The sequence below is a fragment of the Schistocerca piceifrons genome, chromosome 2, assembly GCF_021461385.2.
Source record: "Schistocerca piceifrons isolate TAMUIC-IGC-003096 chromosome 2, iqSchPice1.1, whole genome shotgun sequence".
Taxonomy (NCBI): Eukaryota; Metazoa; Arthropoda; class Insecta; order Orthoptera; family Acrididae; genus Schistocerca; species Schistocerca piceifrons.
In genome coordinates this window covers 76150302-76171938 of record NC_060139.1, presented here as the reverse complement: position 1 = coordinate 76171938, position 21637 = coordinate 76150302, and the positions used below count along the sequence as shown (strand labels likewise).

Below are 21637 nucleotides of genomic sequence, written 5' to 3'. Positions count from 1 at the left end.
AGTGTGTGCTGCCATCGGTTAGCTGTAGTAGTAACAATGAGGCTTATTACATCGAAGATTGATCCTGAACTCATAAGATACACGTTTTTTGAAGTAAATAAGTCTATGTACTTACTTTACTTCAGTTGTGGCCTACATCATTGTAGTAAAGTCCATTATGGTATCCTGTATTCATTGAACAAGCATATTTTAGCTCATGTATGCAGTCGTCGAGGGACACCGAAGGCCAGGTATTTACAGGTATTTAAACCCTTTTTCAATACTCACGAACCGGTGGGACGTTACAAACCCCATAAAATATCTGTGGGACGTAATGGAACAGCGAACAAAACGCCGATATCAGCATCCCCGCAATTCGATGAACAGACTAAATAAATGCTCAAAGAGTGGCTTAACCAGGATGCGACGTACCTGCAAAGCCTTCTGGACTCAGTTCCTAACCGAATCCAGACGATTATCAGGTCCATGGGCGGAAATACTTATTAGTAAATTATATCTGTTATGATTTGTCTAGGCTGTCACTAATTTTTTGCCTGGGGAGTTTAGCTTGCATATTACAGTTCTATCTTAACATTTATTTGACTTCTTTTAACGTGCAGGCCATCTCTACCGTTAATCCTGTCATTCATTCCAAATAATAATTTGTGTTAAAATTGTGATCTCAAGGATCGTATTTGCGATTTCTGAAACTTCAGTATTACACAGTATGAAGTTCACTTATCAGTTCATTAAAACTGTTTAAAAACCAAAGATCTTTGCATTGGTCGTCCTTGTTTTTCCATTTTCTGACACAAATTTTGTTGAATGGAAGTTCATAATATAATAAATAAATTAAGTTTTAAAGTTGGATGGTTAAACGTGGCATTAGAAACAACGCTGCTTGCTTCCATATTGAGTTTTTAATTATAAATCACACTAACAGAATGGATAATTAAATAACAATAAATTTCGTAATGAATGCACTAACTCCTTCTGATCTTGGCGTACGTAAGTACCTAGTCATAATATTTATTTTAGAGGGTTTAATTAGGTAAGTCACAAACAACTCTTTTCCTGTGCCTGCAAAGAAAAACTCTTGGACTAGAAGATATAATCAGATATAATCACGGTGGCAAAACATATAATCACGGTGTCAAAACCACATCGAAGGTAGGCAATATTAAGTATAAGGTAGCGTTTTTGTAATAGAGGGTGAAATATATGATCGCGTACGTACCGCATTACTTCGGAATCAGTAATCGATCGCATTTTTTGCCTGACAACAATCCAGTTAGAGCACCCATGTATGAAAATAGAAAACAGTGATCTTAACATCGTTATTTGGCAAAGTAATACCAGTGAAAATACTCCACTGAATGGTAGGGTAAAGTTTTTATTCCTAAAGATTGTTGCGAAAGAAAGACTTACCATTTGTTTCACAGCCAAGGTTGCGCGCCACGACCCAGCAGACCGTATTTGCAGCGTCCGATTATGCGCGTAGCGGACGGAGACGCAGAACAATGCACTTCATAGCTCAGTAAAATTGTTCAAATGGCTCTAAGCACCATGGGACTTAACATCTGATGTCACCAGTCCCCTAGAACTTAGACCTACTTAAACCTAACGAAACTAAGGACATCACACACATCCATGCCCGAGGTAGGATTCGAACCTGCGACCATAGCAGCAGCGCGGTTCCGGACTGAAGCGCCTAAAACCGCTCGGTCACAGCGGCCGGCCGTAGCTCAGTATATAAGCTTTGGCAGCACTTAGGGTAGTTGAGTGACATTAATAAATGGAACAAACCACAATAAGACCATTTAGTCGCAAAGTCTTAGTGATATCTGTGACTGATATGTAAAAAAATTGATGGGATTGTGCGCAATTTGTCACCGCATAACAGTACAAATTGAAACATCATAAAATCGTGAGGGTCCGATCACAGGTGACGCAGTGAAGGTGGGTAGATAACATTAGTAAATAGGAAACAGTAGCAAGAATGTGTGTTGTTGAAGATTGCAATAAATAATGAGTTTAAACGAGATATACACTCATCAGTGGATGTCAGATGGCTGATGATGTAATTGATGATTACCGTTTTGATAAAAACATTCACTGATATTTTCAACAGGCAATAGACATCACCGAACGATTTTGTGGCAAATAGGCATTAATTTTAATGACGATTGCTGATAAGTTCCATGAATGTATGATACAGTAGAGTGAACTTTCTAGACACAACAAGTAAGCCACTAGAGCTCCAATGACCCGAGTGCGTAAAACCAAGTGCATGCATTAACACGATGTATGAAGTCTGTATGTAATACATGAGCCACACCTAAACATCTATTGAGCCATTCTGGTATCCTTATGCTACACACATACACACACACACACACACACACACACACACACACACACACAAACACAAACACACAGGCTATCTCTTCCGACATTTGTTAAGTGCACCTAATATTCGTAGAATCTACTATATTTGTGATTGTGCTCTCATTCGGCAGCCAGATGAGAAGTGGCTGTACACCAGCAGATAAAAACTGACCACACGAGCCACCATTAAGTTGATTATTAAGTTGTTCTCAGATATCCACTCAGACGACAAAACTCATGGGATAGCACATTGCACGTATACAGATGGCAGTAGTATCGTGTACATAAGGAATAAAAGACCAGTGCATTAGCGAAGCTGTCGTCTTCACTCAGGTCACTCATGCGAACAACTTTCCTACGTGATTACGGCCGCACGACGGAAATTAACAGATTTTTAACGCTGAATGGAAGTTGGACCCAGACACATGAGACGCTTCATTTCGGTCATCGTTAGGCAATTCAGTATTGCGAGATCCACAGTGTCTAGAGTGTGCCGACAGTACCAAATTTGAGGTGTTACTTTTCGCCACGGACAATGCAGTGGCCGAGAGCCTTCGATTAACGACCGGGAGCGTTTGCGTAGAGCAGTCAGTACCAACAGACAAGTAACACAGCGTGAAATAACCACAGAAATGAATGTGGGACGTGCGACGAACGTATCCGTTAAGACAGAGCGGTGAAATATGGCGTTCTGGACTGTGGGAGCAGACGACTGACGCGAGTGCCTTCGCTAACAGCACGACATCGCCTGCAGCGCCTCTCCTGGGGTCTTGACCATATGGCTTGGACCCTAGATGATGGGAAAACCGTGATTTGGTCAGATGAGGTCCGATTTCATTCGGTTAGAGCTGTTGGTAGGGTTCGAGTGTGGCGCAGATCCGGCGAAGCGATGAATCTATGTTGTCAACAAACACTGTGCAAGCTGGTGCTGGCTCCATAATGGCGTGAGCTGTGAAAAATGGAATGATCGTGTTGTTGTTGTGGTCTTCAGTCCTGAGACTGGTTTGATGCAGCTCTCCATGCTACTCTATCCTGTGCAAGCTTCTTCATCTCCCAGTACCTACATCCTTCTGAATCTGCTTAGTGTATTCATCTCTTGGTCTCCTTCTATGATTTTTACCCTCCACGCTGCCCTCCAATACTAAATTGCTGATACCTTCATGCCTCAGAATATGTCCTATCTACCAATCCGTTCTTCTAGTCAAGTTGTGCCACAAATTTCTCTTCTCCCCAATTCTAGACAATACCTCCTCATTAGTTATGTGATCTACCCATCTAATCTTCAGTATTCTTCAGTAGCACCATATTTCGAAAGCTTCCATTCTCTTCTTGTCAAAACTATTTATCGTCCATGTTTCACTTCCATACATGGCTACACTCCATACAAATACTTTCAGAAACGACTTCCTGGCACTTAAATCTATACTCGATGTTAACAAATTTCTCTTCTTCAGAAACGCTTCCCTTGCCGTTTCCAGTCTACATTTTATATCCTCTCCACTTCGAACATCATCAGTTATTTTTCTACAGAAATAGCAAAACTCATCTACTACTTTAAGTGTCTCATTTCCTAATCTAATTCCCTCAGCATCACCCGACTTAATTCGACTACATTACATTATCCTCGTTTTGCTTTTGTTGATGTTCATCTTATATCCTCCTTTCAAGACACTATCCATTCCGTTCAACTGCTCTTCCAAGTCCTTTGCTGTCTCTGACAGAATTACAATGTCATCGGCGAACCTCAAGGTTTTTATTTCTTCTCCATGGATTTTAATACCTATTCCAAATTTTTCATTTGTTTCCTTCACTGCTTGCTCAATATACAGATTGAATAACATTGGGGAGAGGCTACAACCCTGTCTCACTCCCTTCCCAACCACTGCTTCCCTTTCATGTCCCTCGACTCTTCTAATTGCCATCTTGTTTCTGTACAAATTGTAAATAGCCTTTCGTTCCTTGTTTTTTTTACCCCTGCCACATTCAGAATTTGAGAGAGAGTATTCCAGTCAATGTTGTCAAAAGCTTTCTGTAAGTCTACAAATGTTAGAAACGTAGGTTTGCCTTTCCTTAATCTAGCTACTAAGATAAGTCGTAGGGTCAGTGTTGCCTCAAGTGTTCCGATATTTCTACGGAATCCAAACTGATCTTCCCCGAGGTCGGCTTCTATTAGTTTTCCCAATCGTCTGTAAAGAATTCGCATTAGTATTTTGCAGTCGTGACTTATTAAACTGATAGTTCGGCAGTTTTCACATCTGTCAACACCTGCTTTCTTTGGGATTGGAATAATTATATTCTTCTTGAAGTCTGAAGGTATTTCGCCTGTCTCATACATCTTGCTCACCAGATGGTAGAGTTTTGTCAGGACTGACTCTCCCAAGGCCGTCAGTAGTTCTAATGGAATGTTGTCAACGTCCGGGGCCTTTCTTCGACTCAGTTCTTTCAGTGCTCTGTCAAATTCTTCACGCAGTATTCTACCTCCCATTTCATCTTCATCTACATCCTCTTCAATTTCCATAATATTGTCCTCAAGTACTCTATATACTCCTTCCAACTTTCTGCATTCCCTTCTTTACTTAGAACTGGGTTTCCATCTGAGCTCTTGATATTCATACAAGTGGTTCTCTTTTCTCCAAAGGTCTCTCTAATTTTCCTGTAGGCAGTATCTATCTTATCCCTAGTGAGACAAGCCTCTACATCCTTAAATTTGTCCTCTAGCCATCCCTGCTCAGCCATTTTGCACTTCCTATGGCATTCGGGGTTTGGCCGCCTTATTGCCAGCTGACCCAGCTTCGGCGACTTGCGTGTCACTGGTGATGAAAATGATGTAGGACACACAACACCCAGTCCTCTGCCAGGAATCGTACCCGGGCCCCCTTGCGTGGTAGGCGGTAACGCTATAACTGCGCTACGGAGGCGGACTGTGTGAGTTGTGTTTAGATGGAATGGACTGGGTCCTCTGGTCGACCTGAAGCGATAATTTAGTGAAAAAAACTACATTCAGCTACTTGGAGACCGTTTGCAGCCAAACAACGATAGGATTTTTATTCATGATAGTGCGCCATGTCGCTGGGCCACATTGTTTGCGACTGGTTTGAACAACGTTCTGGATAATTCGAACGAATGATCTGGCCACCCATATCGCCTGACACGTATTGCATCGAAAATTCATGAGACATAATCTAAAGCTCGGTTCGTGCACAAAATCCTGCACAGGCAACACCTCCGCAGTTACAGACGGCTATAAAGGCAGCATGGCCCAATATTTCTTTGGGGGCCTTCCAACGACTTGTTGATCGCATGCAACGTCAAGTTGCTGCATTACGCCGGACAAAAGGTGGTCCGACACGATATTGGGAGGTATCACATGACTTTGGGCACCTCAGTGTACTATACAGGATGTCCCAAAAAGAATGACCCGATTTTAACTTGTAATAATATTGAGACAAATGTCTCTAGGTAACTGAAACAGCGCTAGACGTAATCGGCATGGTCTAGAGTTTCAGAAAAATATCTGCTAGATGTCGCTATGAGCGCTGACCTGGAGCGTGCAGCCAGTCTCGCGCATTATTGGCGTCCACGCAACAGAAGGCGTATTGTGTTATTGAATTTAGTCGTACTCAGTCAGTGATCGCAGTTCAGTGGGCGTTTCATATTCGATTTCGTGCTTAACGTTCCTCCCTTACCTCGTGACAGTGATGAACTAAAAAACCAGAAAATCAGCTGCTGTAGCTTCAGTGACAGAAGACACCTTACGCTCAGTTTGGGGTTGATTCGGCTATTGGCTTGATGACTTCCGTGCAGCCAACGGAGGACATATTGAACATTTATCATGGATTTTTATAAACATCTGTCTTTTCTGAGTAATTTAGTATGCAATTTGTTGGTGTTAAACCATTCTTCCTAATAAATAATTCTATTTAAAACCGGGTCATTCTTTTTGGGACACCCTGTACTACTGACCTTAATTTACTTATAAATTTGGGCAACAGATCCGTTTAAATCTCTGACAGGCTTCTGAACACTTGTGGCTCACATGTTTAATTGTGCCCTTCTTTATATCTGAAACTGAAATTAGTGATATTGTTAAGGATTTGCTACAGGCGCACGTAGCGTGTCTCATAAATTAGCAACAGAAACAGTGACGACGCAGCCCATTTGGCTGTCCATTCCGTGTAGAGAAGCGTGCGAGATGTTGCGCGGAATCTTACCTTGTAGATGTCCGATGTGAAGAGGCTGTTTGCTTCAGACACCGTCTGCAGAGCGTCACTGACGGCTGCATCAGCCATTTTCTCGAAAACCTAGAACGACAAATCAGAGCAATTTTGGAAAGAGGCTTACAGCATAGCTGAAGTTAGGATCTTCAGTTGACTTACTGGTAAATTTTCAAAAATGGTTCAAATGGCTCTGGACACTATGCGATTTAACATCTGAGGTCATCAGTCCCCTAGAACTTAGAACTACTTAAACCTAACTAACCTAAGGACATCACACACATCCATGCCCGAGGAAGCATTCGAACCTGCGACCGTAGCGGTCGCGAGGTTCCAGACGGAAGCGCCTAAAACCGCTCGGCCACTGCGGCCGGCCTAGTAAATTTTAATGTTGTTTATTCCTAGTGATGTGTGGTGACGGTACCCTGTGGTATGTACATGCCCACCTTTCTGTAATAAGTCAGTCTGGTATCACGAGACTACACATACGTTGCAAATTATTTCTGCTTTTCAGAAGGTGATTTTTATACGTCAAGAAAGCGAACTAAAATCATCCTAAATATTTATTTTAGTTTTAAAAAGATCTGTTGCCACAAGGCCGCAAAGTATATTATTCCGAAATTTCGCTCTTTTGGTCTCAACGTAATTCGGCAGTTGTGATATAAATAACTGTGCTACAGTGGTCATTACCGAATCCTTACGGTGGCTAATTGACTTAAAATTTCACTGTAAAATCTGAGCAGGATAAACCGTCGATACAGTCAAGAGCACCCATACGATAGTTTGCAGTGGTGGTGGGCGGCAAACGGGGGCGTAGGGGGTGGGTGGCAAATGAAGTATTTTTTAATATTTTGGAAGACGAATGGCAACTTGTAAGTAACCATCAAAAAGTCCATTCCGATCCTGTTAAACCTGCGTAATACAGTCCGTTAATCATTTCCTTGAAATTTTGTCCTTTCCCAGAGACCTATGTGGGGCCGCCCCCCACCCCTCGCGTATGGACGCCATTGATCAAAGTCACCGTCGAACGTAGCTTGTTGGTAGTATTGAACTTCTGAGGCTTTTGTGGTGTGCAGGTGACAAAGCTGTTGGTTATCGCTTTAGTTGGTTTGAGCGAACGTACTATGTTTGCCGTGTAAATTTGTACTTGTCGACAGCTTGACGCTAACCAGTGACATACGGGCTTGTTAGAATGCTCCACTAATGGGTACCTACTTCAAAATGCCCTTGTTTTTCTAATGACTGACCACCCAGATGATTCCGAATTCCCCATATTGGCAAACTCTTGATATAGAAGTCTCCACTGAACCCTGGCTGACTAATCACGTGTGATGCTTACATCAATAAAATCAGTGTGTAGTTACGTTCTTTATCGTATGCAAAGATATGAAGAAATTAAAGTGCAGTACAATGAAGTGGCTGCATCCAGTTACTACAACGCCATTCAAGGTCTTTTCGTTGATAGATATACACATACTTTCAGGCTGTCACCGCCTTCACATTTCACATAAAAAATATTTCAGGTTGAAGCACGTATTTATACGCCTCTTCCATCCACGTATTAACTGTTCGTCAAGACTTTGCACGAATGATGGATTCGGAGTGTACAGTCAGTGAACTAACATGTGAACTGCTTACGAAGCTAATCAACGGTTTTTATTTCATAACAATGTAAAATAAAACTGGAAAGACGATAAGGATGTAACGGTCCACAGATGACGAGTCACCAGAGCCGAAGTATAAGTTCAGAGCGTAAATGGATGGCGACGAAAATCGACCATGTCGCTACTGAAAGGAACCAACGTGGCATTCGTCTTGAGAGATATAGGGAAACCATGGAAGACAGAAATATGTTTAACTCAACGGGGATTTGAACCCTGCCCAAAAGCAATGCAAAAAGTCTTAAACCTGCTGAGGATCGAATACAGTGAGTAAATATTCTCAAGTAAGGTAACTGCGAGAAAACCATGGGTAACAGAAGGAATCACACAAGAGTTCAGGGAATGTAAGGCTACAACAGTCTAAATGACTTAGGAATGAAGTCAGTGGTACGTGAGGAAAACTAATGTGAAATGACTGCCGGAATCATCTGAAAAAGGAGCGTCAACGTTAAAGAGATCAGATGATATTACTACATTTGAGGCAGGCGAGATAGTGGATAGATGATTCTCACTATGTGGGAAAATAAGTGTCATCTTACATGGTAGAAGCAGAAATGGACATCATTTTGGAAGATACACAGGTTCGAGTATTAGAATGTGACGGAGCTCCGGAAGTCTTGTGAGGAAACAAGACACAAAAAGTAGACAGCATTTCTTGAGAATTTCTAAAATTATCGAGGCAACCACATGATTATTCGAGCTAGCGGGTAGAATCTATGCGATTGGGGGACTATTCTTGGACTTTCGGGAGGATATCACCCACACAGTCCCGAAAACTGCAAGAGCGGGTGAGTGAGAGTCATATTGTACAATTAGCGTAACAGCTCATACATACAAATTGCTGACAGGAGTAATATACGGAACAACGTAAAACAAAACAGACGATTTGTTAGACGTCGATTGGTTTTCCTTCAGCAAAGGAAAAGTCAGTTGACAATGGAGGCAATACTTAAGAAAAGTCAAGTCGTCTTCACCTGTTTTGTTGAAGTAGAAAAAACCGTTTAACTACGTGAGATGGTGCTTGGTGTTTGAAAATCTCAGAAAAATATGTGTAAGCTGTAGTGAAGGACAGATAATGAATGTACTGTGTAAGTATCAAGAAGAAATAATGAGAATGGAAAGAACGAGAGACGTGTTGTGTATTTACAATGCTGGTCGACTCTCGTCTTGAAACAACTAAAAGTCTAGCAGCAACGGGTTGCACTTTTTCGGCGTTGGCTCTGTGCAGCTCAGCGCGACAGGAAGCTAGGACACACCATCATTCGCTAGATAACAGGAGGGATGCTAATGACCATGCCATCGACGGAGAGGAGGCTTGCCGCGGATATGCCTCCTACTGGAGACGATATACACTGCTGTGCATAATTTAAGGATTAAATCAACTTTCGCATGATGTATTGCACGACAAAGCTTGCACCATATATACACTACTGGCTATTAAAATTGCTACACCAAGAAGAAATGCAGATGATAAACGGTTATACATTGGACAAAGATATTATACTAGAATTGACATGTGATTACATTTTGGCTGAAACCGCACGACCGCTACGGTCTCAGGTTCGAATCCTGCCTCGGGCATGGATCTGTGTGATGGCCCTAGGTTAGTTAGGTTTAAGTAGTTCTAAGTTCTAGGGGACTGATGACCTCAGAAGTTAAGTCCCATAGTGCTCAGAGCCATTTGAGCCATTTGATTAAATTTTCACGCAATTTGGGTGCATAGATTCTGAGAAATCAGTACCCAGAACAACCACCTCTGGCCGTAATAACGCCCTTGATACGCCTGGGCATTGAGGCAAACATAGTGAGGCAGCATAGTGCTCAGAGCCATTTGAGCCATCTGATTAAATTTTCACGCAATTTGGGTGCATAGATCCTGAGAAATCAGTACCCAGAACAACCACCTCTGGCCGTAATAACGCCCTTGATACGCCTGGGCATTGAGGCAAACAGAGCTTGGATGGCGTGAACAGGTACAGCTGCCCATGCAGCTCCAACACGATACCACAGTTCATCAAGAGTAGTGACGCGTATTGTGACGAGATAGTTGCTCGGCCACCATTGACCAGACGTTTTCAATTGGTGACAGATATGGAGAATGTGCTGGCCAGGGCAGCACTCGAACATTTTCTGTATCCAGAAAGTCCCGTATAGGACCTGCAACATGCGGTCGTGCATTATCCTGCTGAAAAGTAGGGTTCTGCAGGGATAGAATGAAGGGTAGAGCCACGGGTCGTAACACATCTGAAATGCAACGTCCACTGTTCAAAGTGCCATCAATGTCAACAAGAGGTGACCGAGACGTGTAACCAATGGCACCCCATACCATCACGCCGGGTGATACGCCAGTATGGCGATGACGAATACACGCTTCCAATGTGCGTTCACCGCGATGTCGCCAAACACGGATGTGACCATCATGATGCTGTAAACAGAACCTGGATTCGCCCGAAAAAATGACGTTTTGCCATTCGTGCACCCAGGTTCGTCGTTGAGTACGCCATCGCAGGCGCTCCTGTCTGTGATGCAGCGTCAAGGCTAACCGCAGCCATGGTCTCCGAGCTGACAGTCCATCTGCTGCAAACGTCGTCGAACTGTTCGTGCAGATAGTTGTTGTCTTGCAAACGTCCCCATCTGTTGACTCAGGGATCGAGACGTGGCTGCACGATCCGTTACAGCCATGCGGATAAGGTGCCTGTCATCTAGACTGCTAGTGGTTCGAGGCCGTTGGGATCCAACACGGCGTTCCGTATTGCCCTCCTGAACCCACCGATTCGATGTTCTGCTAACAGTCATTGGATCACGACCAACGCGAGCAGCAATGTCGCGATACGATAAACCACAATCGCGATAGGCTACAATCCGACCTTTATCAAAGTGATGGTACGCATTTCTCCTCCTTACACGAGGCATCACAACAACGTTTGACCAGGCAACGCCGGTCAACTGCTGTTTGAGTACGAGACATCGGTTGGAAACGTTCCTCATGTCAGCACGTTGTAGGTGTCGCCACCGGCGCCAACCTTGTGTGAATGCTCTGAAAAGCTAATCATTTGCATATCACAGCATCTTCTTCCTGTCGGTTAAATTTAGATTCTGTAGCACGTCATCTTCGTGGTGTAGCAATTTTTTTGAGCAGTAGTGTAGAAAGAACTGCTACAGCATAGCACGGAAGGTATCTGAAAGACAAATGCGGAGAGATGAACACAAATGGCAGTTTCATTCAAAGACTAATTACACTGCAGTCACTGTGATTCAAGGTGGTCCAGTTAACATTACAAAAGGCGGGACTTCCCTCTGAATAAGGTATGCGATTACCGTGGATGGCAATGCATGTTCTACAACGCGCTCGCATGCTGCCCAACATATTTGTAAGGAGTTCTTGTGGTATGGCGTCCCATTACTACACGAGCGCGGTCACAACTGATAGATGATTGTTGGTGCGTGTGGACGTACTGCAGGGAAAGGATCCCACACGTGCTCGATGGGATTTAAGTTGAGGGAACGGGCAAGCCAGTCCATACACCGAATATCCTTTCGCTCCAAGAGCTCCCTCAACCTGCTCTGTTCGATGCAATCGCGCATTAGCATCCTAAAAAATGAATGATGGGCCGTATGGCACCATCGCAAACGGTGTGGCCGATGTGCGAGTGTCAACGGAACACAACGTACAGGACGAAGAGGCCATCCTCACGCAAACGCCGTGCAACTGTAAAGTGTGGGATTGCATGTCTTCCAATCCTGTTAAATGTAGGTGCAATTGCAATTGACGTGAGTCCCTTATTGTCTGATGCACAATGTAGCTGTTATCTGCTAGTTGACTGTGGTGGATCACGTACCCTCCTTTGGATATAAGTGCTTGTGATTCGGAGCGCTCTCAGGTTCGAATCCTGCCTCGGGCATTGATGTGTGTGATGTCCTTAGGTTAGTTAGGTTTAAGTAGTTCTAAGTCTAGGGGACTGATGACCTCAGATGTTACGTCCCATAGTGCTTAGAGTCATTTGAATCATTTTTTCCATGTGAAGCCATCCGAATGTTATATCTGGGCCATGGTGTAGTGCAGAACACTACCACAGTAAGTACTCGCTGATTAACACACAGTGTCTTTTCTATTCGTCCAATTGCGTCCTGCTGCAATGTCAGCCTCATTTGGCTCAATGGTGATGCTGACCTCACTGCCTGTGACGTCCAACTTTCTGTGAACGGCTCTGAGCCCTCTGGGAATATGTTCCGGTAGTTTCAGTCACTTCAACCGAGTAGTTAATATTTTATGTAGTAAGAAACACCAAACTCTTGGGCCACGCTCTTTACAATTCGTTCTTCTTCCAGTTTCCCGTGGGAAGCCATCCAAAAGTTGTATCTAGCCCACGTTGTAGTGAAGAATCCCATTACAGTGCACAGTAATTAGTAAGTACTCGTTGATGGACACACAGTGTCTTTTCTCGTTCGTTCAACTGCGTTGTGCTCCGAGACTAGCCCCATTTGGCGACATGGTAAAAAAAAAATGTTTTAAATGGCTCTGAGCACTATGAGACTTAACATTTGAGGTCATTAGTCCTCTATAACGTAGAATTACTTAAACGTAACTAACGCAAGGACATCACACACATCCATGCTCGTGGCAGGACTCGAACCTGCGTCCTTAGCGGTTGCGCGGTTCCAGATTGAAGCGCCTAGAACCGCTCGGCCACACCGACGAGCTGCGACACGGTCACGCTGACCTTACAGCATCTGACGTCCAACTGTGCATCACTGGGAGCCCTGTGGCAACATGTTCCCGTACTTTCACTCATTTCCACCGAAAAGTTATTATTTTATGCTACTTCATCTAGCTCTTCCTTAAATTCTGCAGAGCAGTGTACAATCATAATATCTCAGGATATCAAACTGCGCCTCTTCAGGCAAAGAGCTCAGTGAAATATTGCTTGCCACAGTGCTATTTCTTAATCGGTATCAATTTCTGAAGGCAATGATGACGATAATACCTTAGAATACACTACTTGTAAAGTATCAGTGGTAAGATCTGCTCATGGCATTGCGAGGAAGAATTACAGGACATACTGAGTGGAATGAACAGTTTACTGAGAACAGAATATGAATTGAACGTAAACCGAAGAAAGAAAAAGTAATCGGGAGTAGTAAAGATGTGATTAGTTAGAATTAAAAGTAAAATTTGGGCACCATGAGGTAGATGAAGTGAAGGAATTTTGGTACGTTGAAAGCGACATAACATAGACGAAGCAAGGAGGATATGAATAGCAGGCATGGCCAAAAGAGTCTATTAGGAGTGTCAAACATTGACCTTACTTTCAAGAAGTAACTTCCGAGAATGAACGTCTGGAACACAGAATTGTATGGTAGTGAATCCTTGACTGTGGGAAACCGGAAAAAAGAGAATAGATGCTTTCTGGGTACGGTATTACTGAAATAGGTGGACTGGTAAGATGAAGAATGAGGAAGTTCTCCATAGATGTGTCGAGGAAAGGAACATGTGAGAAACACTGACGTGAAGAAGGCGGAGAATGATAGGTCGTTGTGGAATAACTTCCGTGTTATTAGACGGAGCTATAAAGGATAAAAACTCCAGGGGAAGACAAAAATTGGAATGTATCCAACAAATAGTTGAGGAGGGATGGATCAAGTATCATTCTGAGATGGTAATGTTGACAGACGAAGTCGTGATGGACCGCATCAAACCAGTAAGAGGACTGATGACTCAGAAATAAAAACAGGAACTACAGTCCTAAACAGTACACCAGACGGTCGCTGAACTGTACATTGAATACATACTGACACCGACTGACTGTCACTGAAATGGATTTAGAGTGTCGGAAGTCATCATGTGATGTGTTATACCCTTACTTTTGTCCTAAGAGTGTATCTTTTTGGAGATGTAAGCTTACCGCTTGTTAAACTAAGCCTTTTTCAGTTTGACTGAAACAACCATTTATTAAAAGCGTCGTCCCCAACCGGTTAGCCGTGCATTCAAACGCACTGCTTTCCGGGCGGGAAGGCATGCCGGTCCCCGGCACGAATCCGCCCGGCGGATTAGAGTCGAGGTCCGGTGTGCCGGCCATGTCTGTTGATGGTTTTTAAGGCGGTTTTCTATCTGCCTCGGCGAATTCGGGCTAATTCCCCTTATTCCTCCTCAGTTACACTATGTCGGCGATTGCTGCGCAAAAACTTTCTCCAAGTGCGCGTATACCATAATTACTCTACCACGCAGACATTGGGGTTACACTCGTCTGGTATTAGACGTTCCCGAGGGGTTCCACTGGGGGCCGAACAGCACAAAATCCCTGGGTTCTGTGTGGGGCGGCGGTGGGGTGGGTGGACTGCTGTAGCCTGTTGTGGGGTTGTGAACCACTGAGGGCTACGGCGGGGACAGAGTCTCTCCGTCGTTACTTGGTCCCCGATTCCATACAATACAATACAAGACGGTCGTAGTTTCAATTTGATGAATAAATAGAAACAAAAAAGGCACCACGCGAAAGGACAGGTAAATATATTCTGATGAGATATATAACACTTATTTGTATAATAATATGTACTTTTAGTGGTTATTTAAAACAGTTGAGCACTAACATACATTTCACATTTTCTTTGTTGTTTGAGATCATGTTTACGTAGTAATGGTGACTTGTAAGGTCAAAAGTGGCCAGCATGGATAGGAGCTTCTTCCAGCATGTACCGAATTGAGAAACACTATATAATTTAAATGATACCCATATTAACGTACATCTGTAAAGCTTGAGAACATCATTAACTTGGAAATGGTCCACGTGGTTATAAACGGGTTACTTGGTGAAAGTCTTGGTCAGTAGGTGTCTGGCGGGATTCTCAAGTGGTTGGTAGCAGACGCTGGCCCTGTGCTCGCTATCGATAGATGTTTCTTTCTGGACAGCTTGTTCTAGTACTTCGAAATTTTATGCATAATACAGTTTTGAGCAGCATGTTGAGACTTAGACACTGCACGCGGCTTTCTAACGTAAGTTTTCGAGAACGGAAGACTTTATATAGGTTGACTCTTACTGAGAAGACAACAGCAACAAGTCACTTTTTACAGTGCTAATTTAAGTAGTGCCTTTACCGGTTTCGAACCGAAAGCTTCATCTTCAGGCGTCTAGTTCGCGTTAAGATACATTTTACATTAGCTTTCACTCTTTGTTTTCCCAAATGATGAGATTTTCGACAAAACAGCGTAAGACTTTAACTCTGCGCGAGTCACAACTATGTTCGTGATGAACTTTTGTAGACAGTAAAACATGTGTCGAACCTTAGAAATATAAAATCTATCGTCATCCAATACCGTGAGATCACTGCCATGACAACCTTAACCGATCGTTTGTACAGACCACAACTACAAGCGCTCTTTTTAGATTTCATCTTCTCGCTCGGAGTTTCTGCCGCTGTGACGAAGACTGAGGGGTTCTCGAACTACACGTATAAGCGCAGTTATATGTTCATACATGCAGAAGAGCCGGCCGCGGTGGCCGTGCGGTTCTGGCGCTGCAGTCCGGAACCGCGGGACTACTACGGTCGCAGGATCGAATCCTGCCTCGGGCATGGGTGTGTGTGATGTCCTTATGTTAGTTAGGTTTAAGTAGTTCTAAGTTCTAGGGGACTTATGACCTAAGATGTTGAGTCCCATAGTGCTCAGAGCCATTTGAACCATGCAGAAGAAAAACAAACTAGGCATTCAGGTATAATAAGCATATGCAACAAATTCTGTAAGACTGAAGATTTTTTTGAATATTTTAAAAGAACTGGATCTTTCAATCTTTGTAACAACTTTCGTATGGAATGATACATTTGTATGCATTTAACAGTAGGACTTTGTTTCTTTATCCACAGGAGAAATAATAAAGGGAACAGGAAAGAATACATAATAAAAACTACACTATTTTCGTAACCTGAGTACTAAATTAAAAGGATAAAGAGCGTAGACACTTCGGATATACATCACCTCCAACGCTTCAAAAGCGCATTGCTGTACTACCAGGCATATACAGAGGTCGGACAAAAAATAAGCAAAGACCCCGAGAAACGCATGCTTGAATATAAATGCAAATGTTAGCCAAATCTGCAAGTGGTGCTGTTGCATTTGACCAGGAACGGCACCTGTGCGAAGTCCTTAATACGTTGCAAGCGTCAAGCGTGGTCAGAACGGTGTACTGTGTAGTTGCGAGTCGTTTTGTCGGGTCTCATTGATTTCGAACATGGGCATACTGTTGGTGTCCTCATGGGGAGCAGGGGAGAGGTACTTCCGTACCAAAGTGATCGGAAAAACATTTTCGGCAAAGTAACATCGCGGACCAAAGTGTATCATCACTGATTGTTACGAACGAGTTGTAACGAAAAACAAGAGAACGACAGCTACAAAAATCACTGCCTAACTAAACGTCGCACTCGCAAATCCTGTCAGCTCGAAAACGACACGAAGGAAGCTCCATAAGCTGGGAACTGCAAGGCGAGAAGGAATTCCAGAGCCACTCCTCAGCAATGCAAATGCGCCTGACAGAAAGACATTGTGCTGAAGTCATAAGACCTGGACTATGGAGCCATGGGAGAACGTCATTTCGTTGGATTAGTCTTGTATTCACGCTGTTTCCAACGTCTTGGAGAGTTTGCGTCCCACGTGTAAAACGAGGCAGACGTTCACTGATGATTTTGGTTATCATATCAAGGTATTCTATGGGCCCATGCTTACTCTGCAAAGTGGCATTACTGCCAATGATTATGTGGCCATTTTGGCTGAACAGGTCCACCCCATGGCACAATGTCTGTTCCTGAGTGGAGTTGCTGTGTTCCAAGAGCCGGTCAGAGTGGCTCTGAGCACTGTGGGACTTAACATCTGTGGTCATCAGTCCCCTAGAACTTAGAACTACTTAAACCTAACTAACCTAAGGACACCACACACATCCATGCCCGAGGCAGGATTCGAACCTGCGACCGTAGCGGTCACGCGGTTACAGACTGAAGCGCCTAGAACCGCACGGCCACACCGGCCGCCGGCTGGAGTGGCCGAGCGGTTCTAGGCGCTACAATATGGAACCGCGCGACTGGTACGGTCACAGGTTCGAATCCTGCGTCGGGCATGGATGTGTGTGTTGTCCTTGGGTTAATTAGGTTTAAGTAGTTCTAAGTTCTAGGGGACTGATGACCTCAGAAGTTAAGTCCCATAGTGCTCAGAGCCATTTGAACCATTTTTTGTGTTCCAAGACGGCAGCATTCCTATTCACACAGCCCACAGCGTCCAAGACTGCTTTTATGAGCAGGAGAGCGAACTGTCCCGTATCTGCCCAGACCACTACAGTCTCGATATTATTGAGCGTTTGTGGTCTACTTTGTAGAGATGGAAGCTGTCTTGAATCAAACTGTTGTCCTAAACCGTGTGTGGCATGGCAATGTGTTTTTTGTATTTCCATATTTTTGTCCACCCCCGCTACTTAGAGTGGTCGAGGTATATAAATCAGTACACCATGGATTATAGGTGGCACGTTTGCAGTCAATCTGAAACTCACTCTTCGTATATTTCGAATGCAATAGATTACTGTACAGTTCGCTCAAAACTTGGTTCTTTTGTTTCCGGATAACAGAGTTTAAGTATGCAGTACATTAAGAAATGACACGCTATTTGTCTCTCAGGCTAGCAGTCACCGAGTACGAATAGTCTACATACTTACTCAGAAGAAGGCAAAATTACTTGCAGCTTCTGTCCAATGCCAGTCGACTGAAGAGTCGTACTTGAAGCGAGGCGCTATTTCAAGGCCCTGACAGAGCGTTTCAGTCTTTCGCGGAAGCTACTGACGTCATCCGCGACATATTAGACGTACAATTTTCTTAAGGTCACTGATTATGAGCGGTAGCACCACACAACGAAGATTAGAGAGCTCACGGTTCTTTTTGTTACTGCTTCATCCTGGTCGGGCCACGTATCGTACTTCCTCCTTCTATATGTCAGTTTCCCATAGAAAAAGCAGAAGAGAAAAAAAACGGCTCAGTTGTACAAACGGAGAACTGACCTTCACTCCAAAAACTGTGTAGCTTTTCATTCAGTTAATTATGCTGTTTAGTCGTCCCTTATTCTCGAACATTAAGAGACGGAAAGCAACAGTTACATTCCTTTGTGTCTTTTTGTTCATTTTAATTCTTTCTTTCCTTCAGCGCTACCGTGAGGTACATCGCCGAATTGAGGTGAATGCCTGTGCTGCCTGTATACAGGGTGGTCCATTGATCGTGACCGTGCGAAATATCTCACGAAATAAGCGTCAAAGGAAAGAACTACAAAGAAGGAAACTTGTCTAGCTTGAAGGGGGAAACCAGATGGCGCTATGGTTGGCCCGCTAGATAGCGCTGCCATAGATCAAACGGATATCAACTGCGTTGTTTTAAATAGGAGCTCTCAGTTTTTATTACATATTCGTGTAGTACGTAAAGAAATATGGATGTTTCAGTTGGACCACTTTTTCGCTTTGTGATAGATAGCACCGTAATAGTCACAAACATATGGCTCACAATTTTTATACGAACAGTTGGTAACAGATAGGTTTTTTTAAATAAAAATACAAAGCGTAAGTACAGTCGTGCTCAAAAATAACCAATCGACCTGAATTGCATTTCGCCTGATTCGCATTCAACCCACATAACGCAGCTGTCCAGCAGGTCCTATAATCGCTCCTTGGTACAGTCGTTTGACTATTGAAAATGGTTCCAACAAGTCACCACTAGAAAACACTACTCTGTATCGCAATAACTCAAGATGTAAAGTAATACTACGATACTACAAACATCAGAGATCACCTTATCACAGGTAAGTCTGTCCTTAAGGCTTGTAAGCTCACTTTTATTACAATAAATGACATACTGAAATGTTACCACTCTCATTATTACGTCAGATAGGTAATGAGCGTAGTAAGTTCGTCGTATACATGATTTCATCTTCAAAGTAACGTATCGTACTTATTATTTAACACAAAATGACATTAAAAATTTAACTCATTCACGAGCAGCTACTTGAGAATATGTATGAACTTCAAATGACACGACGAACTGTCTCGTTCTGCATATGGATTCAAACCCAGGTCATGCAGACTAAGCAAAGATTTCGTGACTGACGGAAACTAACTGTCATTTCTGATTAGGCATACAGAGAGTGATATACCTCGATTTTAGACAGTATCAGTTAGCAAATATCAACTTTAAATTATATAACGCAAACATTTTTAACGGACGCGAATTCCTACCCAGCACCTATTGTCCCTGTTAACGAACTACGAGAGATGTTAAATATTGCTTCTTAACAAGTAACTTACTTGAAATGCCGTGAGGTAAACCTTTGTGTTGGACAGGGATTCGAACCCAGAACTTAATCGTATAGATATCGAAGCACATCAACTGTGACATATCGCATTTTCTCGGCAGTAGCTAGATGTTTTAACTGAAATGACGAGACGAAACATTAATTTTTCCCTTCCCAGGACTCCAACCCGGCACCTATCGCTGTTTTGTTCTAGAGAAAACGAACGTTAAATATAGGTTTGTTGCATAAGCAGCGACAAGTGAGCATGTTTGAACTAGAAATAATATGAAGAAGAGTTCAGTGCTGACTGGGAATAGAGCTCCACACATATAATTGTTGACTACACACAAAGAGACGTCAGCTACCACATTTTTCTCCACCAGCAGCTCGGAATAACATCTTGAACTTACAGTCATCTCGCAAATACTTCTGTGTCTCATTGGGAGTCAAAACCGTCAAATATCGTTAGTGTTGACAACGAACGAAAATACATTAAACATCGAAATTATTATCCACCATCAGATAGGTGTTCTCATTCTAGATCTTGATAATACATAATGAAATCCTTAGTGCCGGGTCAGTATTCGAACCCATTCACGCGCAATTTGTGAAGATGTTGAGGAATTGCAGTTTTGAACAAACAACAAATTGTAGCCGAGCTGTATTGTCACGAAGGGAACAAATTCCGTGTTAAGGGCGGTCTGAGTTGCATTCACAGTTCAGAACCAATTTTATCGACATACAGAAGCTCAGATAAAAGATGGAATAAGTGTCCTGTGAGCCTACATAGAGTTTGTTTCGTCACTAGAAATAAATAACTAGTATAAGAATGGTTACTGGTGATAGAGTTCCTACATGTCGCCACTCCAGACTTTATTGTGGCTCAACCTAACGTCTACCTGGTAGAGAAGGAATATCATTTTTAAAGTGAATTTCAGACCACAATGCCATTATATCTTCTTCACTTGGAGCAGCCAGAAGAGAATGGGATATGTCTCTCCCTATCTGAAATCACCGACCGAAGTTGGAATCGAACCCAGACCATAGATATATGAACCTATCATCAGCCCAACAGACCACCAAATCTTCTTCTCAGTGGCTCATTTTTCTATCATAACGCCGTTGTGCCACACTGGCTGAGAATTCTGACACACAGGCTCCCTGTATCAATTTGCAGCATGTTCAGTAAATTCATTTACTTGGTTGGCCGAATCATCATGAACTAGCTGCCTCGGCTACCCAGTGCATACATTCAACTTTATTTTGTAATCACCGAGATAAAATAACGTAACTGCCACCTACACGGAATTTCCAACAGTGTAGGATGCAGAAATTTAAATAGGAAGTGTTCCTTTCCACTTGAGCTACTCTATTGCGCTATCTGTTTGTTGAAACCGTCGTGCAGTGCAAAAGAAAAAATATAACTGTTTGTCTCTCAGAAGTATTGACCTGGCCATATGCATTATCCCACAGCGCTGTGGAATGCAGAAATTCTGGAGGAATTGTTCTTGACTTCTGGAGCTGTTATAGCTACGTATCAGCTAGCAGCGTAATGCTACGTATCGCGCGCGGTAGATAAGATGTCTCGAGTTCGAGTACATTCACTGACGTATTTTTTAAAACGCAGTTCTGCTGTCTGCTAAAGTTATCAATCTAATGGAACTTGTAACATAATTCTCTTCACTTCTCAACCCAAAATAGTCAGATTTGGAAAAGGGCTATCTTCTGCGACATTTTGTTCATTTCACGTTTAACAGAAAGCCAGACAGTAGATGCATCTCGAAACTTTTGTATCATGTATGGGGAGAGCGCATCGTGCCAAAATACGTCGGAAAAGTATTTTCTACATTAGTTGTCGTCTGGTAGTGGCATTTTATTCTTCTTCAAACCCTGTTTGACAGCTTTAACTCAGAACCAAGTTCTCTACATGCATGTAATCAATAAACCGCATGTGGATTTTCAGACTGTTATAGATAACATCAGAGAATTCTCATATATCGTTGACGATTAATTTCTCTCTCCTGTTTACTATTGTTTTAACAACACTAAAGGAAACCTTACGAAAATTGTGAGCTGTATTATAAGAAATGTAA

General features: G+C 42.9%; 1 protein-coding gene across 1 annotated transcript in view; it reads right to left on the bottom strand.

Annotated features, from left to right (window-relative positions):
* The window catches only part of LOC124777463 (serpin B6-like), an 80993-nt gene extending 63016 nt beyond the window's left edge, over positions 1 to 17977 (bottom strand). The window contains exons 1-2 of the mRNA XM_047252886.1: positions 17929 to 17977; positions 6579 to 6668 (exon numbers count right to left, since the gene is read on the bottom strand). Of these exons, the coding sequence (XP_047108842.1) occupies positions 6579 to 6656 (78 nt within the window). The 5' untranslated portion in view covers positions 6657 to 6668; positions 17929 to 17977. The remainder of the gene's footprint in view (positions 1 to 6578; positions 6669 to 17928) is intronic.
* Between the last annotated feature and the right edge of the window lie 3660 nt (positions 17978 to 21637).